Source organism: Coffea arabica, chromosome 2e (assembly GCF_036785885.1).
Source record: "Coffea arabica cultivar ET-39 chromosome 2e, Coffea Arabica ET-39 HiFi, whole genome shotgun sequence".
NCBI classification, from domain to species: Eukaryota; Viridiplantae; Streptophyta; class Magnoliopsida; order Gentianales; family Rubiaceae; genus Coffea; species Coffea arabica.
This window is the reverse complement of record NC_092313.1, coordinates 5,554,320-5,580,937: the sequence shown is the minus strand read 5'-3', so window position 1 is coordinate 5,580,937 and position 26,618 is coordinate 5,554,320. Positions and strand designations below refer to the sequence as shown.

General features: G+C 36.5%; 3 protein-coding genes across 6 annotated transcripts; 1 reads left to right on the top strand and 2 right to left on the bottom strand.

Moving 5' to 3' along the window:
- Positions 1–2,993: 2,993 nt before the first annotated feature.
- LOC113730369 (3beta,22alpha-dihydroxysteroid 3-dehydrogenase-like) lies at positions 2,994–9,616 on the top strand. Its single transcript, XM_027255007.2, has 8 exons — positions 2,994–3,774; positions 4,484–4,633; positions 4,764–5,018; positions 8,474–8,560; positions 8,657–8,735; positions 8,962–9,068; positions 9,160–9,299; positions 9,400–9,616. The coding sequence occupies exons 1-8, from the start codon at positions 3,241–3,243 to the stop codon at positions 9,512–9,514; spliced, it is 1,467 nt and encodes a 488-aa protein (XP_027110808.2). The 5' UTR covers positions 2,994–3,240; the 3' UTR covers positions 9,515–9,616.
- On the bottom strand, positions 8,026–19,309 carry LOC113730368 (nuclear pore complex protein NUP88). Of its 4 annotated transcripts, XR_011840122.1 has the most exons (12): positions 18,674–19,309; positions 17,892–18,043; positions 17,425–17,547; positions 16,257–16,401; positions 15,458–15,519; positions 14,872–15,088; positions 13,105–14,019; positions 11,709–11,958; positions 10,913–11,473; positions 10,399–10,455; positions 8,830–8,889; positions 8,026–8,259 (listed from the first exon to the last, which is right to left on the bottom strand). XR_011840122.1 is itself a non-coding variant. In XM_027255006.2 (9 exons), exons 1-9 carry the CDS (start codon positions 18,989–18,991, stop codon positions 11,211–11,213), a joined length of 2,445 nt encoding a protein of 814 aa, XP_027110807.1. In that variant the 5' UTR covers positions 18,992–19,309; the 3' UTR covers positions 10,807–11,210. The 4 variants fall into 4 exon arrangements, 1 of the variants encoding a protein (XP_027110807.1); XR_003458325.2 differs by lacking the exons at positions 8,026–8,259; positions 8,830–8,889 and adding an exon at positions 9,868–10,289; XR_003458324.2 differs by lacking the exons at positions 8,026–8,259; positions 8,830–8,889 and having other exon boundaries at positions 9,868–10,455.
- Positions 19,310–22,077: 2,768 nt separating this feature from the next.
- Positions 22,078–25,181, bottom strand: LOC113730367 (uncharacterized). Its single transcript, XM_027255004.2, has 4 exons — positions 24,695–25,181; positions 24,303–24,577; positions 22,762–22,895; positions 22,078–22,436 (listed from the first exon to the last, which is right to left on the bottom strand). Exons 1-3 carry the CDS (start codon positions 24,969–24,971, stop codon positions 22,830–22,832), a joined length of 618 nt encoding a protein of 205 aa, XP_027110805.1. The 5' UTR covers positions 24,972–25,181; the 3' UTR covers positions 22,078–22,436; positions 22,762–22,829.
- Between the last annotated feature and the right edge of the window lie 1,437 nt (positions 25,182–26,618).

Genomic DNA, 26,618 nt, shown 5'->3' with positions numbered 1-26,618 from the left:
ATGCTGTAGTAGAGAGAATACTTTGTTTGGATTGTGAATTATTAGAAATATTTTTACTGTAGCACTTATTATGATGTGATATATGTGAGATAAAAAAGTAATTTGGAAGATAAAAAGGTGTGTTGAAAATTGTAATAATGATGTAAACAAATATATTTTGGCAAATAAACTGCAATCCAAACAAACCGCAGTGGTACTACTACTAATTGATCCAGGAAGCCAAGTAAAGTACTTGAAGTTTGGACAGACATTTCAAAATAATAATAATAATTGTATGCCTCCTCATATTCATGTGGGATGGGATCTACAAATTCCCCAGGTATATTATTTTTCTATGAGGAATGTCTGGTCAGTAGAGAACTAAATGTCCCTCGTGGGACCATTAACTTTCGATGGATCAAATAGTTGTGTATTAGAGGCCTATATGGTGGAATCATTATTGGTTCAACCGAGTTTGCGGTGGGATATGTTCATATTCTAGTGTTATTAGCTTTGCATTGACGGCTTTAATGTTGCATCAGCACAAAAAACCAATTTTGTTTTTTTTTTATATATATATATACTCCCTCCGTCCCACTTTGATAGTCCTATTTCTTTTTTCACACAGTTTAAGAAAAAGTAGTTAATTTTATTGGAAAAATAAATTTAGATTATTATTTTTCTAAAATACCCTCACATTAAATAGAGTACAACTTTATGGGAATTTGAATTGATGGTAAAAAATGAATCAACTCTCATTAAATGGGGTAGGTTTATAGTAACAACAACTTACATTGAATAAGGGCATTTTAGAAAAATTAAAATATAACTACATTATTCAATTGGAAAGTGGACTACAATTTGTGACAGACGAAAAAGGAAAACAGGACTATCAAAGTGGGACGGAGGGAGTATATAAATTTTAAGAAATAAATGTACATGGGCAATGTCATTTTCATCCACCATATACTATAAGTTTCACCGTACTCCTATCACCCATAATTCACAAAACAACTTTACCGATGGGGGGAGCTCAGCTCGCTTGCACAGTGCAGTATATATATGCAAAGAAGCTTCTTATCGTCTTGTTAAGCCGGGGTAATGATCATTTGCCTTGATAATATGACAAAAAACGAGTTGACCTTGTGCTTAAGTGAAAGTCAACCACAAATCAAAGATTCCTAGAACAATTGTTTGTGACGATTGATATGAAATTCAGTCACATGCTGTATGTATATATATATATATATATAGTTCATCCCTGTTATTTTTTTATTATATAAAAAATACTCCTAGAAGAACCCTAGTGGTGAAGGGATTACGTTGCTTGTAAGCGTTGTTTTGGAAAAGAACAAAATAATTAATACTGCCGTGTACTGTTCTTATAATACTATTATTGTCCTTTTTTTTTCCCGGTTGAGCAAAATCATTCATGTCTTTCTGTTCAAATTTCTGTCTTTCGACAGCGCAATAATTTTGTTACGAATTCGGCACCACTAACACTAGTAGTTATGGACGACGGAAAGCGTGAACGCACAAACGTTATACTACTACACTATATGTATCAAACACTGAAAAGACCGCTAAAATCGTTGTTATTAATTAATAGCGGCGTGTCATGAAAATGAAACAGCCTAGAATTCGACCACAGGATTTAAAAGTTAAAACTGCTGTTTGAAGTTTGTACGACGAACCTTTCGCTTTGGTACTACTACGGTTGAAAAACAAACAAAAAGAAGCAAAGAAACAGCGTGGATTACTAGCCAATTTACGAATGTCCTTTTAATAATTTCATGAATCAGCACATGCAGATGAACACAGCTTTGCATATATTGACAAAGCAACGGGTGCATTGTCTCGGATGCCTCGATTCAAAATTACTAGCAAGTATAAAAATGCATTTGTAAAGTTCAGTAATTTATTTGACTGTGGAGATAGATGGTAACAAAATCTTTACGTTTGAATTGCTATTTTTTCTTCAAAAAATTTTTTTTTTTTTGTGAACATAATTTTTAATTATTTTTTATTTCACGTATATTAAATTATTATAATATATATTTTTTTACAAAAATTCTAGAATATACTAGCAATCCAAACGGACTCAATGTAATATGATTTTGACCGCCTAATTTCACTCTATCTTGGACTGTAAGTTGTCTATTGGAATGGAATGAAAGAAGTTAAAGTGAAGTTATCATTACACTTTTGATCTGTCGTGGCATTTTATTTTTTGATTAATGAGCCAAAAAAATAAATAAATGACAGGGTAAAATTTTTTGAAGAATGAACAAGTATAGTTTGTTATTTATTATATGTTGGTCGTTTGATGGAGTTTAACCGCAGCAGTAAAGTGCTTTATGATATTTAACAATTTTTAGGTTGAAATCCAAAATTCACTTCAAAAAATTAGCACGTAATTTTTTTAAAAAAAAATATTTTCGTATGAATGATGAGAAGGGCTACAATAATGAGTGTGTTTGGATACAAGTTTTTTTTAAAAAAATAAATATTATTTTACAACATATCTTTTAATTACATATATATATATATTTTTATATTTTTTCATTTTATATGCATTATATCATAAAAAGTACTAATTATTATAAATAAAAATTTCAAATAATCACCTATCCATGCACACCTGTTCTTAGTTCTTACTAACGAATTCGAAGTAGGATGAGAGTGTCATCATTATGGAAATTAGTGATTACAAAATGCCAAATACGGTAGTAAATATGCCGCATTAGTGAGAACAGGTGTGCCTGCCTCCCTCCATTAATCAAAACCATAAATCATACTAATAATTCTCTTAGATTTCCTTCCCTAGATTTCTCATAATAATTCTCTTCAAAATCAAAGCCATCCTTCCTAGATTTCCTTTCCTCTCCTTCCAGATACTCTCGTCTCTCATAAATCATAATAATTCTCTCATAATAATTGTCCATCTCATCTGATGTAGTACCCACCCGTGTGCCTGCCTCCCTCCATTAATGTCCCCCTTCCCCCTTCTCCCCCATCCCCATCTCTATATTTTCTCTCCTCTCTCTCTCTCTCTCTCTCTCTCTCTCTCTCTTAAATTCGCAGCTCTTTCGCTTCCAGATTTAAACCCAAAGAAACCAAACAACAGTCAGTAACCCCCCAAACACTCGCTAGTCAGTAAGTAGTCACTGCTATCTCTGTCTCTCTTTTTATATTCACGATTCACGCTATTTAATCGAATCCCACCTATGTGAATTGAATAAGCTACCAGCTCCAATTCCCATGGCCGCCAACATCTTCCTCTACACTCTCTTTTCCCTCCTCATCTCTTTCGGTTCCTTCTTCCTCCTCCGCACCACCACCGCCCACTTCACCCGCCGTCGGCGCCGCCTCCCGCCTGGAAACTTCGGCCTACCCTTCATTGGAGAAACCCTTCAGCTCATTTCAGCTTATAAGACTGAAAACCCGGAACCCTTTATAGATGATAGAGTGTCTAAATTCGGTTCCCTGTTCACCACCCACGTTTTCGGCGAGCCGACCGTGTTTTCGGCTGACCCGGAAATGAACCGGCTCATTCTGCAAAACGAGGGCAAGCTTTTCGAGTCGAGTTATCCGGGTTCCATATCCAACTTGCTGGGGAGGCACTCCCTGCTGCTCATGAGAGGGAGCCTCCACAAGAGAATGCATTCCTTGACTATGAGCTTCGCGAATTCTTCCATCATGAAGGATCATTTGTTGATGGACATAGACCGGTTGGTCCGGCTCAACATGGAGTCTTGGACCGGCCGCGTGCTTCTCTTGGACGAAGCCAAGAAGGTAAAGAGAATCATATACTGGTGTACTATTAAGTAAGTATACGATGCCGAAAAAAAAAATAGAATAGAATGGAAAAAAGATTCCGAGTCAACTCGGTTGTGGAACGGCAAAGGAAGAAAAATTTATCCACCTGAATAGACAGACCCCACGCCAGGCGCACTTTAGAAGTTGATCACTGATTAATTGAACGCTGGTTGGCGTACTTTAGCAGCAGCCACTTAACTTCATGGGCTGAGTTCCTGAGGAGTGCTTGTTATCATTCACGCTGGTGTGGTGTGGTAGGGTAAAACTTAAGAGGAGAGAAAAGAAATGAATATGAGTCAGATTTTCATGGCTCCTAAGTGTGTGTTTTACAAAATCCCACCAAAAGTTTGCAGCCAGCCGCAGAGGAATACAATACATTTTTATTAGAAAAAAAGAAACAATAAAAAAGGAAGCTTTAGAGTTCAGGACATGAATCAGCATGTGCATGCGTATGAAGTAATTATTCTGTTTGCCTTTTGAGCATTTGTTTATTTTTTTCTTCCTTTTTTAATGCTTCATCAGTACTCGAGTAGTTGGAAGTTTCTATTCTAGGGGTATAAACAGTGTGTTACAGTGAAGATTAATGAGTTTTGATATTTTTTTTTTCTATTTTTAACGTGGTATTTTATTTGTGCTCCTTTATTGAAACATCTAATATATGGAGCTGCGTTTTGTTTATTTGCAGATCACGTTCTATCTGACGGTGAAGCAGCTGATGAGTTTTGATCCATGCGAGTGGACTCAGAACCTCATGAAAGAGTATATGCTGGTTATAGAGGGCTTCTTCTCAGTTCCTTTGCGCATTTTTTCCCCTACTTATCGCAGAGCCATTCAAGTAAAGCTTTCTCTCTTGTTCGAATACAACTCGAAAATCATGATACTTGGTGGGGTTTACATTTTTAATATAGCTTGGGTGCATGGGAAATCTTTTTTTCCTGAGAATCTTTCATAATTGAAATGTGCAGGCTCGAACAAAGGTGGCCGAGGCATTGAGCCTGGTGGTGAGGGAGAGGAGGAAAGAGAGTGAGAGAGGAGAGAGAAAGAATGATATGGTGGGGGCATTGTTGGACGAAGATGGGAACGGAGGAGGATTCTCGGACGAGGAGATTGTGGATTTCTTGCTAGCTTTGCTGGTGGCCGGCTATGATACCACTTCCACCATCATGACGCTCGCCGTCAAGTTCTTAACCGAGACGCCTCTTGCTTTGTCTCAGCTCAAGGTGCGTTTTTTAGTTATCTATCCACTTTCTCTACTCTTTTATTCAACTTCTCCGTCTTCTTCTTTGTTGTCCTCCTCCTCTTTTTTTTTTTTTTTTTTCTTTCTTCCTTTCTTTTTTGGAACCCCCAAAAAAAAAAAAAAAAAAAGAAGTTCTTTTTCCCTTCATTACTTTTTGATATAAAAAAATGAACCTTCGTTTCCTTTAATTTTTCTTTTCTTTTAGTATATGGTAGAATAGAATGACCCATATCAAATAATAATGGGGCCAGACCCCATCACCATCCGGCATGTTGGTCTTTCCTCTCATGGATAAAATCATCAACCCACCTTATCTAAATTCTTATCCAAGCAAATCTTTGGAGGTTGCAACGTAGAGCTATTATAGAAATTCCGTGTAATGGAGGAGATAGTAGTCTGAGTCCCTTTGGGTTGTGTACATTTTCATACAAAACAAAAAAAGTTTTTAGGATATTCTTTGACGACGCATTACTTAATTATTTTTTATTATTTTATAAACATCACATCGCTAAAATAAAAAATTGCAGGAAAAAAGTTTGTCTCCTAAAATTTTTTTTTTAAAAAATGTTTCTGTTTGTCGGATCATGTTGTTGTGATTTATTTGAACTAAAATTCAAATCATCCCTAAAAAATTATCAAGAAAATAGAAAATAAAAAAAAGTGGGATTGCTGGGAAGTTTTTCACCTTCTCCGCCTGTCCTAGATTTTACAGCAGTGGTAATTACTTTTTCACCACATCAGTCTCAAGCTATTGAACTTTCATAGTACTACATAACCTGGCTAAAAGGATTTCCCTATGGGTCTGAGAGGCAAAAGAGTAATTAATAAATAGTCGTAATTGACAAAGAGGAGGTTGGTTAAACTTAGCCCTCACAAAACGGAGTGGCGTACCAGTGTTGATAGGTACCTCACGTTGCTGTTGATGTACTTAGGTTGGCGCTAAATTTTGTTTGCTTTGATTGTCTAATGCGATAGACAGTGTATTATGTCATGTGTTTAAGCGATCTTACACACATTTGGCATCTATACTTAGAGAGTGGCCGACAAATTAGATCCAAATAAAAACAATAAGGACTCGGAAAAGAAAAAAAGAAAAAAAGAAAAAAAAAAGAAGACAGAGAGATGAGAGAAGTTTTGACTTTTCAATGTAGAGCTTTAGCCCCCATGTGTGATTTTGGAGTCTGTGATGTAACTTCAATTTGGTATCTTTGAGCCTCCATTCTTGCTTTACATCATGGAAATGTATGTGACATAAATAGAAAACAAAGCATCACTTTCCCTTATGTTGGCACTACCGCCCTAATAGAACTTCCACGGGACAGCAGGTATCAAAGGTTAGGCGTGTTTGTAGTTTGACCTTTTCTCTGCCCTTTTTTTAATTTTTCGTAAGAAAATAATTTGTTTGGATTGTAAGTTATTTGGGATTATTTGGGATATTTTTACTGTAGCACTTTTTATGATGTGATGTATGTGAGATAAAAAGATAATTGGAAAGATAAAAGGGTGTATTGAAAATTGTAATGATGATGTAAGCAAATATATTTGGACAAATAACTTACAATCCAAACACACTCATCGATGTAAATAAATAAAACTGGGTAAATAATGCCCAATCCAAACAAACCCGCCCAATACTGGCTTAGGATTCACTAAGCCGAATGAGTTTTGACAATATTCTGGGAACCCAGACTCTTGGGCATCAGACAAACAGAAACATATAATAGTAATACTACAGTCTAATTCTTGTCTTCTTATTAAGAGAATAATTCGGGACAGAGGATTTGATGCCTTATGGGTATTGTGAGAGAAGTTTATATTCCTTCAATGAGAGAGAGAGAGAGAGAGAGAGAGAGAGAGAGAGAGAGAGAGAGAGAGAGGCAGGCAAGTTTATGTAGTTTTAACTTTTATCTTAGGCCATGTTTGGCTAAAGTAAAATTAATTGTTACGTTTTCTGTGAACATATTTTTTAATCACCTTTTTACATCACATATATTATATCAAGTTGTTACAGTAATTCTTTTACAAAAGAAAATTCAAAAAAATGCAATTCAATCAATCTCCAATTTCGGGACAAAAGAAAAGTAAAAAAAATTTAGGTGTAGACAGTTTTTTTTTGTTCTGAAAAGGTGTGGACAATTGATTAGTGTCATCATTATTGATGCGTATCACTTTTGGTAGCAATAAAGTCTAGTAGTATGACATGGTAGCAGTAATTTGGTAGTACCATACTGAAGAAGCGTGGTGCTGTGGGAATTGTTCTTTAACGAGTCCTAATAGCCATCCCCTTCTACCAACAAAATCCTAGCGACTGGTAGTAATTGGTTCTTTAGGACTTTTTAACAAATAGTAGTAAAAAAAGCTATTCTCTCCACCAAAAGTGAGTCGAATGGTAAGAGGGACAGAGTCGAATGGGCACACGGTTGGTGTTCGGAAAGTCAAACAATACGAAATGCTTTTCCTGAGCGACTATAGACATTTTAGTCAGTTGCTACAGCGAGAGGAGGAGGAAGGAACTGGACAACATCAAGTTGATGTCTGGCAATCCCTCGATGTCTGAGAAAAATCTGATCTGCACGCCCAACACTGCTCCTACTTTTTCCGCAACAGTAGTGTATTTCTTTGTCAGACTTTTCCTAACTATTGTCCGTGAGCTGTCCCTATGGAGGGCAATATTTGTAATTTCCTTTACTCCTCTACCTCTTTGTCTAAAAGATATGGGGATCATGCTTGAGGATGCAGCTTTTTACTAAAACAGCAGTGAGATGTGGGGAGAACCTAGGCTGGCCGCTATGTAAAGGGTTGGACTAAAGGGCTCCAAGAAGGAAGAAAATGAATCCTCGGGAAAAGTTTGGTGCTGATTTCAAGAAAATACTAGTAGTAGTAGTAGTAGTACTGCTGCTGCTGTCGTAATCTGGAGGTTTACCAGTTGCCACACACCCGTTTTTTTATTCCTAAGACTACTGTACCTGCCGTATGGCCGCTCAATAGTATACAACACCAACCAACTGCCTTGCATTTACGTGGTAAATATTCTACAGGACCTTTTATGGAGTAGTTTCCAATGAATTGATAATAACAGAGTAATAGTAAATGTAATAACCATCTGCTTTGCCGGGTGCTATTTTGAGAAAACAAAGGGGTCAATGACTCATCAATTGGTGATGGATGATTCTCAGATTGTGATTTTGGTTTTGATGAATGTTCCACTAGAACGTAGACAAGCTCTGCGGCACAATATATCATCATTACCAACATGTTCATACTGTCAAAGGATACATGGTTTAGTAAAATGAATGCAGTAGTTTTTGTCCTCTTTGGAGAAGGGTAATGTGAAATTACTCAACCATGCAACGAGGCTTCAGGATGGAAATTAAAAGATTCGCTGAGATTTCGAACTGATGATTTATCTTTTTCTTTTTTGTTTTTTGACTTTGGCAGGAGGAACAAGATGAGATCAGAGCAAGAAAAGGTGAAAAAGAGGCGTTGACGTGGGAAGATTACAAATCAATGCCTTTCACCCAGTGTGTAAGTCTGTCGAATGAGGGGGGGAAATTTTAACAGTGCTGTAGTGACTTGCATCTTACTTTTTCTCTAAATAACGGAGTATGATGTGCTTTTCAGGTAGTGAATGAAACTCTTCGGATAGCTAACATAATCAGTGGGGTGTTTAGGCGAGCAATAACAGATGTCAATATGAAAGGTTAGAATTAGCGGCCAATTCAAGTACATAATTTGTAGTGTCCGTATAAAGCATTTGGACTGCGAATGGAGAGCTGATGAGATAATTTATATACCTGACTATATGAGATATTCACTGCTGGAATCTTGAATCTGCATGGATCTACACTTCTTCCCTGCCCATCAACAACATTACCAGGATTAGCTGTTGCATAAACACATACTTAATTCAACCTTTCCCCAAGCAGGTTACACAATTCCAAAAGGATGGAAGGTTTTCGCTTCACTGAGGGCTGTCCATCTGAATCAGGAATATTTTAAAGATGCTCGCTCTTTTAATCCATGGAGATGGCAGGTACTTGCCTGATAGCCTCTCATATATTCTCTCAGACTATTATTTTCTCACTCATTTTAATTTGTTCAGATTCTCTCTGTACTCTTATTAGATTAATAACAACACTCCTGGAGCAACAAGTCCGCTAAATGTATTTACACCGTTCGGTGGAGGACCAAGGCGTTGTCCAGGTTATGAGCTTGCCAGGGTAGAGCTCTCAGTTTTCCTTCACCACATAGTTACCCGTTTCAGGTATCTATCTCATTCATCGACGCCTAACTTGGTATTTATTATCTAAGATTTAAGTTCACCTAAATTAACTGTTCTCGTTGATAAAAACTTTGATCAACAGTTGGCTTCCTGCTGAGCAAGACAAGCTGGTTTTTTTCCCAACAACAAGAACGCAGAAGCGCTGCCCAATCATCGTCCAGAGTAGAGTTGTGTCCGGGCCGTGTAAAGAAGTATAGAGGCCTAATAGGGAGAAATATATGGCTATCAGATTCTAGGAATCCAGCTTTAGTCAGCAGTATGTACTGGGACTTAATAAAATATCATTATACAGTTTAGCACATTCAGGATCAAATGATGCAAACAAAAAACCCATCAAAAACTAGTACTACAATAATGACAGAAGGACCTAGATTGGGAACAAGGAGATTAATGTGCTAATTGCTGATGCAAAAAATTTTGGCAAGTGAGAACTCGTCATTTTTATCAATCTCAAGTCCAAAACTTAGACTTGTGAAGGTATCAAATATGCCGAGGTGTCAAAGCAGAAAGTTCATGGCAAAGACCATTTAGCCCAAAAAAGAAACAAAAAGAAAAGAAAGGGACCATTCAGTAAGTGCGTCAAATTACAGAATTCTTTAGAGTTTATTTCAATAGTACCATAAGATGTGCAACTTTTTACTCAGTGGTCGTGCTCTGATCATTGCTCCTCGAATGTTTATTTCACTCTTAAGAGGTACGAGGGAAGTAGCTGAGGCACAACTTCATTACCGATGAAACAAATACACCCAGGAAAGGACATTAACTGAAAGCTCAACATTCCTGAAGTTTCAAAGCGGAACATCTCTAGCAGATTGATGTTCAATGGTTGTGGCAGAGAGACATTCTGGTTTTTGCATCTTAATAAGGCATAAAGAAAACTGAAAGACCATCTGTATCCTTGGAGGAGTCCAGCAACACAAACTTTCTCATGGCAGCTGTAGAACACTCGTAAAAACGTGCGGACATATTTGACTACAATAACGTAGACCAAAAATTGCTCATCTGCCTAAAACTGGCGCAGAAATAGGAAACCACTTTCATACAACTTCTGAAAGCAAAGTTTTCAAAATCAGGATCTCACCTAGGATCATTTTGAGGTTCACAGGATCGAATTGTAGAATCGTAGGATTGTAAGATCCTATAAAAAAAAAATTCAAAAAATAGTCATATTAATAGATTTTAAGCTGGCAATTCACATATATAGTATTAAATAATGCAACTCGTGTAAACCATATAATGGAAAGCTAATTGAGGAAAAAAAGGTGCTACTCAAAGTATTGGGGGCGATATGGAATTTAAATAAAAAATTTGGACTCATATACGACACACTGGAAACATATGTTGATTTGATTCAAATTATGAGAATTAGATTGTATGCCGAAAACATACATTTTCACTTGAAAATGGCTCAAAAAGTACTTTTCAAAATGTTCTGCAAACCACTGTACTAACAAATAAAAACACAGCAGTAAAGCTTTTAGCAAATTGATTACTCAAAGAACCTTAAAAAGGGCAATAAATTTTAATGGAACCACATTTGACAATAGAATATCACGAGACTGCACATACAATTCTCTAACTGAATCTTTTCTAACCTTATGAGTCATGTCACATACAAATTTCAGTTGTTAAAGAACAACTAGTCACAAAATTATTTGCGCGCCTGCGAAGCTTCAGCTTGAGTTGTAAACAGCAAGAGCAACAGGTGGGACCAGCATGCAACCATCAAAGAATTTGCATATCTGACACTTACAGAAGCAAGGGTAGCAGTAGCAAAAAGATGGTTCTAGCTACCCAGTAAACAGCATCTCCTGAGTAGATTGCAAGCTTGAACTTGTCCAATTTGACCACCAATGAGCCAGCAAAACGATGCTAAATTGAACTGCAAATGCCTCATTGAGTGCTGTTGATTTCAAGGTTTCTCAGAGCAGGCTCTATGAGTTTAACCATCTTAGTATTCTCATTATTGACAAGTGAAAGCTTTTCAATCGAGGATCTGAGCTTGGATACTTCCTCTGCTGGCATATAATTCATCCTCTTCCCTGATACTTGAGTATGTTGGTTGGCCTGTTGAGAATTTTCAAATCTTTTCAACCTTGCATCCAAAGCTTCAATGGATGACCGCAATGCATCTAATTCCACGCCATTATATCTGTCTGCAAAATTGTTTAATTGGTCTATAAGACAACGTATCGACAAAGAATTTGATCCATGAAATGGTAAAGGAATAATCACTTCAAAGATGTATATCATAAATGATGACCAAATTCTACACCATAATGACAACCCAAGATGAATAGTAACAACACTTTGTTCACCTGAAAATCAGTTTTCTGGCAGGAAGTGGCAGCTAGGGAGGAAAAGATATTTTAAAGCATTAACTGAGGTTACCTAGTTCTGCTTTAAAATCTCGCTCTGCTTTGGAAAGCGGTTTTTTGTGTATCCCAGGCAGGTTTCTCAATTTGAGTAGGCGCTCTTCTAGGACATTGCAATGCTGAACTGCATTGGTAATGCGACTCTCTAACTTTTCCTGCTTCTCTTCAACTTCTAAAAGCTTTCGTTCTGCTTTCTGTAAACGAGAATGCTGGTTGTCAATGATCTTCTTCAGCTGAGGTGCATGGTGCTGGAGTTCAAAGTACACCTAGAAAATGTCAATGGAGGAAAACAGGAGTTAAAACCCCACAGAGACAAAAGGGAGACTAAAAAGGCAAAAGTCCCAACTCCCCATATCCTTGAGACATGATCATTATCCCCTAGAATCAACTTTGCACCATTTCTTCATTTAAAAAATAAAAAGCCAGTTGAGAATCTAGCTTATACTTGTTAACGCATTTCTGAAAATTCAGAACCTTCACCTATGTGAAAATTCTTCTGGCAGCTAGTATAAACTATCATTTTATATCAGCATAGCTGAGCAAAAATAGAAAAACTTAGCAAATTTGGAAGACTATGAATAACAACCAGTCATATTGAAGTGAGTGGGTGTAAAGATACCATAAACCACCGTTCAGAAAATCTTCAACACAGGTTTCCAATTTTGGAGGAATCTAGAATCAAATGAATGTAGTGGGAACTTGAACATTACACCCAAGAGCCCATGGTAGAACCTAGAAAAGATCAGCATTCTCACTTGGTTGCTTTCTACACTGAGTAGGGTGCTCAAGGGAGCATTCTCACTGAATCCAACTTGGGATAAAGAGGAGAAAATTTTCACTATGTCTGCATTGTTTGCAAAAGAAGACAATGAACCACTAATAGTCTACCTTCTTAAGTTTTCCTGTGTATGGCCTATCCTTCTACTTTGTAAAGTTCACAGTGCAACACCAAATAATACCATTTTTCAATAAGCTATTGCTTTTACAGAAGAAACGGTGACATTAAAATCTGTTATATCATTTCTTATTTAGAAAAGGAAATTTAAATGTTTGCAAGGCACAATAAACCATACAGCAAATATGATTCTTTGCTTCCTGATATAGCAGATCATCATAAATGCTCTTTTTGAAGATCATCGGTGACATAATTTGAGCAATAATATTATTGGTTTTAGATGTGAAATAAGATAACCCAACATCTAAAGCAACTCCGAAGACATAGTAGTCTTATAGGTCAATATTCCAGGCATTATCATCAGAAACATAAATATCTCTTAACGAACAAAGTCAATAAGGAACAAAGGCTTAACAACATAAACACACACCTAGGAAAATATTCCTAATCTTCCTTCCAAATTTATAGTTTAACCTAATGGGGCCATTACATGCAAAACAACATGATAAGCTGCTACCTTGTAAGCATATTCCATGTAATTTTCATGAAAGAGTTTGAAGTATTGATGAAGAGTAGATCGCCCTTCAATTGAGTCTGCAGTTACAGAACGTAGATTTGGTGATGATGGTGGCAGAAGAACCACTTTAGGGCCACTAAGGAGTTCCTTGCTAATAATAGTTGTACTATTGGTATATTGTTTTTCTTCCTCAAGAGCAGGGTTTTTCTCCTCATCAACAATTGGGGGAAGCAACAAATTCCAAGTCTCCATCTCTAACACAATACATTCTCGAGAATATGTAACTCCTACAATCCATGAATCTCCAAATGAATCTGCTAAAGCCAAGAAACCACAGAGTGAAGGTGTTGAGGAAGATTCTCCGTGGCAGGCACTGATCACAGGATTTACAGATGGACTTCTCCTTGCCCCATCCTTGCCATCTGACTCACTTGAGAAAGGCAGAAAGTGCAAGACAACAGAATCTATGCCTCCATTATGAAAGCAATATGTTCTTTCAGGCATAAGAGGATCAACAGACATTGAAATATGTGAACCACCTTTACCTGGTAAAGCTAAGTCAACAATAGCCAATCTCAACAAAGGAGGTGGATGCCCCAACCAAACATCACGATCAAGGGTTGGATCAGGCTCCAGAAAGGAGAGATCACTTGAAACTGACTCACAAATCATAGCAATACCAAGTATGCGGTCACATGAATCAACAAAAAGACGAGGAGGACTACCAGCTTTCCAGACTGGCTGGATCTCATCAGCGAAGGCATCTATTTGTAGTTGTCCACCACTCCAAGCAATTACCAAAACCGAATCTTTGCTAACTAAGTTATAAAGAAAACTAACTGCACGCCCTTGACCTTCCGCATCCTGAACTTGAGTATCTTTCTTTTCACCATGACAAAAATTACGTAGAGGCCCCTAGAAACATGATTGTTGTCAGCTCAATTTGCTCAGCAGAACTAGCAAAATTTACAACACTTCATCATGAAAACTTCCTGGCTTGAACATCAAGATAAATGAAATGGATGGTAATCAGAAAGAATGATATCTCCAAGAAATTTTATGTCGATCATCACCAACTACTTGGCAAGCTTAGTAGTTGGTCCAGGACAAATGAGAGAGTTACATGTGGACATATTGGTTCCAATTCACATTCCACCTAGATGATTGTGGAACTAAGTGGGTCCTAACCAACATAAATTTTCCTGATATCTCCACTCTTTATTCTATTTAGTATAGTTTATAGCAGAAACCTATGGACAGCCCTCTGGCAATCGGTAAAGGCAACAAAAACTGTCATTTTATTAGGGTTTTTCTTTCTTTTTTTTTTTTTGGGGGAGGGGGGGTGCAAAAATCTTAAAGCTTGATAAGGAAAGGGAAAAAGTATTTTCTTCCATTTCATCGCATTTCCTGCTTCATTTTATTGAAAGCATCTCAAACAATTGCAATTATCTTACTCAATGCAAGCTTGGAACATCAAAAGTTTAAATTCTAAATAAGCAGCAGAAAACTGGGGGAAAGGACGAGAATTAATCGAGCAACAAAGCCAAATATTATGGTCTATTCCAAGTAAAAGACAGCAAGGATAACTACACTGAATCAGAGTTGATGATTTAAAAAAAAAAAAAAAGCAATTGGGGAAAGTTCACACAGAAGATGAGCATGCAGGACATGTTAAAGCTTAGCTTTCAAAACTATGTAAATCTGATAAATAAGCAGATGAGAGGTTAATACAAGAGAAAAAGACAGCTTGACAGGTAGAAAAGATACCTGCAATACTATGGACGAGTCAATAAAAGCATAAGGCCGAGCTTTAAGAGCAAACGAATCCCCACCTTCAGCAGATTGCTGACTTAATTCAGGAAATATTGCTTCCAACCAAGAGATTGCCATATTGATATTACTAACAGCTTTTGAGTTGGTAGAATTTAACCCAAATGTTTTGGCATCAACATAAATTTCCTGCAACGCCTCCCACTTGTAAACACTGGGAAAAATCATTAAAATTCAGCTCATCAATTTACTCAATTACATTCCAGAGAGAACTACTTAAACAATTGCAAACAATTTAGTATATTATAAAAAAAAGCACTAGAAGCATCCCAATGATACACTGTGTCAAGAAATTAGTGTTTCTACAGTTAGATCATTTCGTCAAGTAACAAACATCAACTCCATGAGCAATTCAGGAATCTACTACTCTTGATCTGCATGACAATAATACAAACCAAGCATGCAAGCGACGAACCTGGCTCAGATGCTAACACATCATGCAGAGTTCAGCCAAACACAGTAGAGAAGTAGTTAGTGGCTCCCTCTAAATTTACTGATATGTTGAGCATAAATGAGCAATTACCTTCCAAATGGTATAATGGGGCAAAGAACATAAACTGATCCATCGCTGAATAAAATGAAAACCTGTAGAATGGAATATAATAATCAATATGCCAACGTAACCTCTCAAAGTATATCCCATAAGGGTTGAGAAGGCTGTAACAAATGCATAAAGAAACAGAATCACTACTCTAGCAACACTTGATTGTATATGCAAGAGACAAACAAGTAATTAGTTAGATGAAACAAAGGTAATACAAAATAGTTTGAATTACTAGCCACAAGAGTACTGGAACATCACTAAAAGGGATTAGCAGGGAGAACTACAGGACATTTACTGAGACAGAGATTAGCAGAGATCATGATGTCCAAAGAGCGTCAAGAAAGCCAGAGATAGAAGCAACAATCTTGGACATCACAAAGAACTTGAGCATGAATCATAGATGGTACCAATTAGCTGGAGGATCTAAATATTTTTGTTCAAGCATAAAACAAGAATCAGGATTTTGTACATTAGAAAAAAAAATCAAATTTGAAAATCAGAAACTGTGATAAGAATGTTAGAAACAAAGAAGAAACATTTTATGTGATGGTTGGATGCATACATATCTCGACTATTAATTAACATGCTTGCAAAGGTGCAAACATGGTTCAACTCCAAATATTTGTCACATCCAAGAACAAAGGTAGTGCAACAATCTTCCTGAATGGTTTTATGCTAACTTTTCTCGCTTTAGCAGAATGGTTTAGACTATTTCACTTGCTTATCTTTTGATGTAAAAAGGTAAGCAATAAATAATGGAAAATTGAATTTAACTCACACTAAATCTGTCCCATAAATGATTGCCACCAAAGGAGAAATCAACAGGGCAGATTGACGAAGCTCTAGTTGAACTGCCAAACTTCACAGGCTGCAAATAGTATTCCTGTTCTGGTTGCTGAAGAGACATAGACAAATTAAAAATTCTGCAAAATAAGGAAGAGAAAGATAGTCACTCTCAAAATGAGAAAGACGAGAAATACTTGGCTACAATGGATTGCACACACTTTATTCCAAGAATGACATCTTACATATAAGGAAACTTCTTCGAGTTCTCAGAAATTAACTGTTAGATGTCGGAGTTTTGTTCTACCAATCAAAGTAAAATGGTGTATTTCATCTTTTGTACGTAAGAAAGATTAGTTTTCCACCAGTCAACTAAATTTAGCAATGACACATCTTCAGTGAGCCTCCAACACGTGAAAGCTATAAAAATACATACATCCAAGAGCTTTAAAGAGTCTCAAAGTGCGACATTCATGGCATAATATTTGAAGACCATCACTTGTGTAATATGAGTTTGCTTGTTGACTTACACAACAAGAAAAGACCAAAAATATAAAAATTAATGTCATAATCTGAGCTCAAGTAAATAGCATCTTTAATTCCTCAAAAAAGTGCATAGTGACTCCAGGGAAAGCCTATGCCTTTTATTGTTGAAATTAGGAAATTAGTAAAAATTAGCTGTATCAAAACCATCCTCCTCTCGTTTTCTACATCTTCAGTTAACAGGAAAAAAAATAAATCCTAACATCAGTAATTCAGCCCCAAAGTTTTGAAAGGGAACCCAAAGGAAAGACGTTTTAACATAACAAGGATCATTTTAAGATTTCATCAAGATTATAGTGCCACGGTAACAGGCATGAATCAGAATTTTGCAGAGATCTCCAATACAAGCAATCACCATAAATGAGGTTCTCTGTAAAACCATTATGCCAGTTTGAAAGGGCTTACCATGCCTTAAACATATACTTCTCTTAAACTACACCTAAAAACTGACTACCCAAATGAGCTTGAATCCCATCAAAGTAACATTCAAACATATCATTTTCCAAAAAATATTAGATGGACTTCTTTGGCTAGGGATAGAAAATCAAAATTCTTAACCAATGCAAATATTCTATAATAGGAACATGCAACTGAGATAATTGTCAATGAAGAAAGGTTACCTAAATACTGAATCAGAAGAAAGGATTCCCAGATGTGTATCACTGGAAGGGTGCCAATAAACTTGCAACATGCGGATTATACTCCTTCTGTGAAAGTATATTTCTGCCCCTATTGTTACAGTCCTGTGTAAAGTGAAAAATGTTATCACGTGACAGAAATTTTTACCATGCATAACTAGCTGATTAAAAAACTATATTCGAGTAACATTTTAGAGCGGCATTCAATTGAGAGCCAGATACTAATAACAAAGACGACTGGACTCTACTCATTTCTGATTCCAGAAGCATGTATCACGCTGAATCATCAGTTACCCATTTAACTAAGTATCCATTACACCATCAAAGTCACCACAGAATCCAGGCACAGATTCAAGAATCACCCTAAATCCTAAAGTAAAAAACAACCGTCATGAAATACAACATTTCAGTGAAGAGGAATTGCTTTAAGCTCGAAGTTCATGACATACCGGCAGATAACAATATTGTCCTTGACTGAAGTCTTTCCATATAGATACATTACGCACAGTCGATCTGAACCTGATAGGAGCATCGCAGATCCATGCCTATTGATGGAAATTTTCTGGACCTCGTAATTAAGCTGCACATCTGCTTGTAATACCTTAAGAAAGTACGTGATATATCAGAAACAGATAATCCCCAATGTAATAGGAAAAAGAAAAGCATCATGAACTGACTCGACTCCTCTTCCGTCCTCGTACAGCATGAACTGGTTATCTTGCGGTAACATGTCAGAAAATGCCCAAAATTTTAAAATAAATTTTTTTAGAAAAAAAAACCACAGAGGGAAAAACAATAGGGCGTGAATGCATAAGGACACAGCTGAAACAATTAAAATTAAAAAGGAACGGACGTGCTTAAGATCTCTTAGAAGAAATATAACAAGCTTCTCATAAAGCATGCTAGAGCTGTCTTAGTGAAAGGCAGCCAAACCTTTCCTAAACGTGTACAATCAGTGCCTAAGCTATTCATTAGATGATAAAAGCAATTCATCACAATTTAATTAATACAATTCCGTTCGTGTTCTGTTCTAATTTCCCCGCTCATTACGCTTTTATCATCTCAATTCTTTCCACCTCGACGAACCGCTAGTAAACCCTAGCCGCCGGACCTGGACGCCCCGTGAAACGTATGAACGAGAAAAATAAGTAGACGCACATAACTATCAAGGCTATCAGTTCAGCTGAAAAAATTGCATGGAAAAGAAGGAGGGGAGCGGAAGGGGAGGGACCTTAGAAGGAGAAGCGGCGAGTATAGAACTAGGATCAGGCTCGCCAAGCTGAACAGAAATCCGGTGGAGACACTGTTTTTGTGAGTCCCAAAAGTAGAGGCGCGAGGCTCCATCCCATGCCAAGAGATTCGTGAGCGTTTTAGAGGAGGCTGAGGAGGAGGGAGGAAGAGCGCCATCGGCAGCGGAAGTGAAAATAGGGTGGTGTTGGAGCGGAAGCCATTCAACATCTTCTTTTGGGGTTGAAGTAGACGGAGAAGATAGGGATTCAAGGCCGTCACCGGAATCGTCTAGCCCTATGAAGTTGAAATTGAATCTCATTGTGTCCCTCTCCCTCTCTCTGTTCGGTTCGCGGCCAATTTGGGTGTCGTCCGTCCTGCACTATGCTCTCCTCCGCCCACAAAACTTACAACTTCGGCTCCAGTTTCGCTGTTGCTAATTGCTCCACGACGTCGTGCTGCTTCCGCACTCTAGATAGTACTGAACTGTTCTTTTTTTTTTTTCCTTTTTTTTTGCCCCCAGAGGGAGGTCTATCCGTCATATACGCGCTGTTTGGATGGGGAATTTCGAAAGAAAAGAAGGGAATTGTTCAATCTTTCCTCTGTTTGGGACCTTCTAAGTCGAAGGAAAGGAAGGAAAAGAAGAGAAATGGATGGATGAGTTTGTTAAAACAATTCTCTCACCAATATGTACAGCGTACACAAACATTCAGCACTAGACTAGCAAATTGGTGGATTATTAATTTAAGGGACAAAATACCAAACACTACTATATTTGTTTGGATATAAAAATTATTTACTTGCATCATTAATATATTTTTTATTAAATTTTTTATCTTTTTAAATTTTTTTTATTTTATATATGTCACGTCATAAAAAATACTATAATAAATATTCAAAATAATATCTCGTATATGCAAACTGCAGCGAATTTCTTAGAATATCATTAAAATTGAAAATTGTCAGAAAAATGGTGTTGTTTGGTGGGGTTTACCGGAAAAAGGGGTCGCCGCATCTGTGATGTGAGGCTTCTAATAAAAATAATTATACTTTTCATTTATTTTTGGATCGCTTTGTTTTTTTTGGAATGGTTTGTTTTTTTAATGCATCGCCTCTCACAAGCGATTTTTTTTTTTTTTACTTTTTAATAAAACGTAACTTTTGTTAAAAGGTAATCGCGATGAAGTATTTTTTTTCTGGTAAAATGTAATCTTAATTAGGTTTGAAGGTTTAACGTTTTACCTGAAATCCTAATTTTCAAACCATCACATTACAGTGTAACCCTTTAACCTAATTTTAAAATCAAAATTCTTAAATCGTATTACTAAAATTCTATTATAAAGTAGAATTGTCAAAAATTTAATATATGATATTAGAATAATATTAATTTTATAAATTTAGATGATAATCAAGTAAGCCATTAAATTACTAATAAAATTTGCCTAAGTCATATTTTAAAATTTTTTTAATATTAATGTTAATTTAAATAATGATAAATAATGCAACATTGAACAATATTTATAGAATGTAATAATTAGTATATAAACTTAAATAATAATAAATTAGGCTTAATTAGGGTTAGTGTTTAACATTTTGCCTAATATGAAACCCTAATTTTCAAACCCTCACAGTGTAACCCTTAATATAAACATAAACCCTTTAACCCTAATTTTAAAATCAAATAATTATTGGAGTAGTGCTACTTTGAGGTTGTTCATGAAGACGAAGCATGAGTCGTTATTGTCGGCAATATAACAAATAATTGGAGTAGTGCTACTTTGACTACAAATTGTTTTTTGACTAAATCATGACACTTTGATTTGTAGATCTAAAAACTTTGTGATGGATAGATGGTGAAAAAACTAATGCCGAAAATTCAAATTGCGGTGTTAGTTTAAAAAAAAAAATTTAGTGCATGGCCGTATAAAGAAATAATAAGCATGGTAATCACAACCGTTGATTAACGTAGATTAGGTGGGATGGACGGTGGCAAACTATAGCCGCAATCGAGGTTTGAGGTTTTACTTTAAAAAAATTGTTTTTTTAGTTAAAAAAAAAAATTTTGCCACAATCCAAAATTGTATTTCACATAAAAAAATTATTTTGGCCGCAATCTGTGTCCGTTGATCAATGTGATCAACGGTGCGTAGTCGCCCAGGGGGACAAAAATTGACGCCCCAAATTTGCGCCGTTTGCGGCATCACGAAAAATATTTAAAAAAAACTGAATGCCGCCAAGAAATCAGAAATAAGGCTAACAAAATTTGTCCATATTAGCTGTAGCTGTCATGTCGGTGTCGGTGTCGGTGTCGGTGTCTGCAGAGCATGAGCGGGGAAAGCTTGGGAGAAAAAAAAGTGGGGGGAGGGGGGAGAAATTATAGAAGTGTAAAGCAACCAAAAATAAATATAAATTAATTGTAATTTTATTATTGGTAGCCTCAAACGTTAAATGTGACAACCCCAGTTTCGGCAAGCCCCACCAAACAACACCCCATTTTTCTGACAATTTTCAATTTTACCAATATTCTTAGAAATTCCCCTGCAAACTGCACGCCACTAGCACTAAACCAGAAGAGAAGCGACAGCGACAGCGACAGCGACGGAGGGAGTAATGACTAATGAGTATTATTACGAATCTTGCAATTATGGATCATCAATACCATACGACAAATCTCCGAATCCCAAAACCCCGGAGAGCTATTAACACGTCTACACTATATGCTTCCGAGCGTCCGGTGTCATGCGAAATTGCCAAACGCATAAATTCATAAACTTTTAAATCAAACTTAACAAAATACCACCGGACAACTGCTTGTTTTAAGGCCTCACGCTTGTTCAGGATGGTTTGAGTTTCACTTCAAATTCATTATTTGCATTCTGTGCAAATATGGTAGACTGGAAAAATATCAGACTCTAAGTTGGGGCGCTCGAAATTGGACCCGAAATTTGTACCCTTTCCATTCTTTAATTGCGCCGCGCAGGTATGAAGCTTTTTACTTAATTTTGGTTTCAACTTTCTCAGGTTGTGTAGTTACTCTTTCTTTATTTTATATATATATTTTTTTGGTCTACTTCTCTAAGTTATTCCACCAGAGCAAATTTTGGCTATTGATTTTTAAGCTAGGTGCCAGCTGCGATGGATAGATAAGGAAGACAGCAACCTGGAGTCCGTTCGGTTGGTTGATTAAGGGCCAACTGAACTCATGGAATATATGGTTCTGTCATTCTGTCCTCAAGAATCATGCCAGGCAACAACAATCATCGGTTTTAGAGTTGTATTCTGATGAATTGTTCATTAATTTATAGAAGTTGAGTGGCTGCTGTGCATCCAGTTTGTGATGTGGAATATTCTAACCAGTTCATCCCCCCTTCCGACGATGTATAATCATCAAATCCTTTCATAAAAATGTTGACGCTGCAAATTGATTTGGATCTTCGTTATATATATCCTTCAGCTGATTATTGAAGACAGTAGCAATATGTGATTCTCTATGAACAATTCGTGGAAGATAACGCTACATGTACAACGTCAAAATTGTCTTGTATCCTTAATTTGCCTCTCTCTCTCTCTCTCTCTCTATATATATATATATATATATATTTTTATTTTTTTTTTGAGAGGTCCTTTGCCTCTATATTCAATAACCGAACGACACGAGCCATTACAGTTTACAATCACACTTTTTATACACGTATATGGTACATCGGATCGGATGAATTCTTTTGCTAGTTCTTGGACCATCAGATTGCAGATATCCTTCGGATAACCTGCACAAAGTACAAAACCCCGAGTCAGAATTTCAGAGCTAGCTATGAAATCCCATGTTGAATGATAAAAGTGCAAATCAAGCCAAAAAGAATAGTGCAGATTCACATGATCAGTTAGGCCAGCAGCTATCATACAAGTACTACTATCTTCCACATGATAGAACTTAGTAGGCACCCATACACATTTCAAGTGACCGCACATGCACATGCGCTATGGTCCTCCAAGAAATTTTATAAAATAGGTACACCACCAGACAGACAGACACAGGAGTGTGTGCCTATGGACATTAATTGTTTACAAATCATCATGAATGTTAACGGTTACCTGAACCTGGCTGGAAAATTTGAACTGGTCAAGAAACTGGTAACATTGAACAGAATCCAGCTTTGTCACTATTTCAATCTTTCAATTTGGAGTAACTTTTGGTATCTTGGGAATCCATTCTTGCACGCTGAGACCTGAATGCATGTGAATAACAACATATACATATATAGAGTTAGACAGAATGCTAAAGCAATACTACTATTTGTTTTTTTTTTTTCTTTTCCTTCCTGATTATAATATAATGAAAACCAATAATCGCCGTTCTTTTATGTTTAGTTTTAGCAGGGAGAGTTTTGTAGTGAGGTGATAATGCAGGAAGCCAGTGATGATTCCATTTCTGTTGTTCATGAGTGTATTTTGGATGAACTCATCATTCTTGTCCTCTTTTTTAGTTGTCAAACAAAGCCACGTTACAATTGGACGTTAGAACAAAGAATCCCATTAGTTGTATCTTTGTGCTCAACGACCCCGTTCATGATATATGCTTGGAATATATCAACCGATTGGCTTGTATTGATTACATTTCCTAGCAAACCCCACTTATCGAAAAGAAAAAAAGTCAAAAAGGAGGATTTATGTGGAGGCCTAAGTCGTAGCAATTAAGATTTCGAGCCTGTGCAGCCAGCGATGTTTCAACTACGCACAGTTTAACTTTTTAAATTGTTGTCTAAGACCGGCATAAGCACAACGTGTAAACCGAATCTGCCGGAATTCTCGTAAACACAAAAGGGAAAAAATGTCTATATAACTCTCTCGAAATAAAACGAAAAGCATTTGGGATGAAAACCCTCCTCTACTCTACCCAAAACAATAATTTTCAATAACACTTAGACCCAATGGAAAAAAAAATTTATATATATTTCATAATTATCTTTTTATTTTATATATATGAAATCGTTACACTAAATTTTTTTAAAAAATATAATATAAAAAGCCTCTATCAGCGAAATGTTTTTCTCGTTTTCGTACCAGACAAAATTGGACAAAGTCAAATGGCGACATGAATAATGCAATTGGCAAGCGACTTAGCATTGAAAATCATGCGATTCTTCTTCTAAATTGGCCATCTAGAAGACGGCTTGAATTCAATCCCTTGGACATCCCGTCCACTAATTCAACAAAACGTTACTTGGTCCATGTTACACCACGGTGGACCCCAGCCAAGTTGCAGATTTTTCTTAGTTTTGTCTAATGCATTTTTAGCCAAACATACCATTATGTTCGCGGAAGAGAAATATATATAGTAATATAAAGTGGGGCTAAAAAAAATGAGAGACAAGATTCGATGGATATCTCTAAGTTTAAATATAAATTAATCTTTTATACATTATCGCTATTAAACGAATGACAATTCATATGAATTCAAATTTTACTCATGTATCATGCAGTCAGTATATATAAGATTTATTTTTTTAATATAGAGAAAATATTAACTCAATTAAGATATCCATGTTTATTGACAAAATGGTCCCTAGTGATTTGCTAAATATCCGTTTTCTGGTTAGCGAAGAAGGCAGAGAGGGGCGGAGGAATTGACTTACAGCTTCAATATCAATTTTGTAGACCATAAGCTTTCTTCGCTCTCTGCAACTCGTTCTGTAGGCCGCCACTATGTGTCCGACGGCCAGAGCCAAGGAGCACGCGAACAACGCGACTTCCATGCCCCGAACACATCCACTTCCATTCACACTTGCGTTGCCAAACACGAACGAAGCCTTGAACGACACGAAAAGCAGAGACGACACTGAAAACACGGTGGCAATACTCAAGTACGGCCCTCCTGATAGTTTCGGACCATCGCATAAACCGTAAACACCTATATGATTATTCATGAATGAAACCCAATTTAAGAAACCATTAATTAACCTTTATCGCACAAAAAGAAAATAAAAGAAGAAATTGAATGGTTGCTCGGATTCATTTTTTTACTTACATAGAATGACAGCTGACCTAATGAGGGAGATGAGGGGTATGTCGATGAGGGAATAGCGGAAGTCGTAATTGGTTAGATGAGAAGAGAGGGTTTGGAGGGAAAGAGACGATGGAGACAGAGAAGCTGACAACAGCGCCGATGGAAGGAGGGCATCCGCGACAGCTACGAGAATTGGTGCTGAGAATACGAGAAGCGAGAGCAGCATAGTGATGAGGAAGAAAAAAGTTTTAATCCATCTTAACGCTCGCTTCGATTTCTCGTCCTTGGCAAACCCCATATCTTAATTTCTTCCAAAGAATCTTGAAAATTGCTTGTTTCCGATCTAATCTAATGTCGTCTAGTGGTAGTATGTACGTTTGAATTGTGAAGAGAAATGGAGAAAGATGGTCTAAGTGGGGGAAAAAATCAAAGAAAAGGAAAGGAATGAAATGGAGGGAGGCCAGACCAGAGAGGCAATATATGTCTGGTCCACTAGACGAACGATTAATATATGTGGAAGGTGCAATGGTTCGACGTTTTGACTGTGCATATATCAAGTTGGACAAGCGACTTGGGAAGTAGGAACTTTACACGCGGAAGGCATCGGTCAAAGAGGGCATGCTTTTCATTCATATTTTTCTCTTTCTTGTTTGAATCAACGGCAATACCTAATCAACTTTCTTAACGACAATTAACTGCATCAACTTTCTAGATTTTATTATGCAGTAAATTTTTTCTTTATTATTATGCTGCGGTCTGTTGAGTTGGCTTGCCTGCGTCTGCTCACATACACTCTTGTGATCATGGATCGATAGCGTGCGTATTTGGAGGTATCTAGACCAATAACTTCTTTTCAGAATTTTTTCATTTTAACGCTGATTACTCTTTTTTTTTTCCCTTTTGCGGGTGGCTAGTCTTAAATTAAATGAGCAAATCCGTGATCACTGAGTAAGATAATGGCACGATTCAATGAATAGCTTTCAAGCATCCATCACGGGAAAAATGGGAAAAATCATTCTAAAATGGGATGAGTTTTAGAAATTCTGAAATGCCAAGCAAGCAGGTGGGGCAAACTGCACCAGCACAAAGATGCTGAGACAGCTTGGTTTATCATCAAATTATAATATATATGGATGGCTACCAGCTACAGTGGCCTCCAATCGTTTTTTGTATCTTCTATGATCCAGGGATTAATTTGGATAACGGATAGTTAATATTTTTGTTACAGACGCATGCGATTATGGATGGCTTAAAATATATAAAAATCAATCAATCACGCTTGTAATTAAAATTTCACATGATTAAATCAAGCAGGTATTGTGGAACCGACGGAAACCAACTGATCATGTGGGCACATGTAAATGTTTGTTCTCCCTCCCGAATCTGGTGCTATTTTTTCCACTTATAGTATTAGCACTTATAGGTATTAGTAAAAAAAATTTGTATTTTTCTGATGAAGGAACTTTTCTTTTTTTTTTTTTTTTCACTTGGGTTGGTCCAGTGTTACTACTCTAGGAGGAGCTCTACCACTCTCAGAGTCAAGAAGGAAGGGCTAAAATAATTCCCCCGCCCCGTTTCCCCAGCGTGGGGTTAAAAAAAAATTATTATATAATTTTATTATAATTAAATTTGAGCAAATAATCAAGTACTAAAATATCAACATATCACCAAATTATTATTCATTGTAACTTCATTATTGAAACTTATAAAAATAATTAAACAAAAGTTATTTGAATATAATATAATATGATAAAACAAATATAACTAAAATAATCAAGTTTTTACTTTTGATACAAATACAATCACCAAATTATTATTGTGTTTTTTTAGAAAAAAATGTTATTGTATTAAGTGTAGTTAGGAATTTCATATAAATGTATTAATAAATTTAGTATAAATAATTAATCATTTTTATTAATAGACATGTATAATTAGTAGTATAATT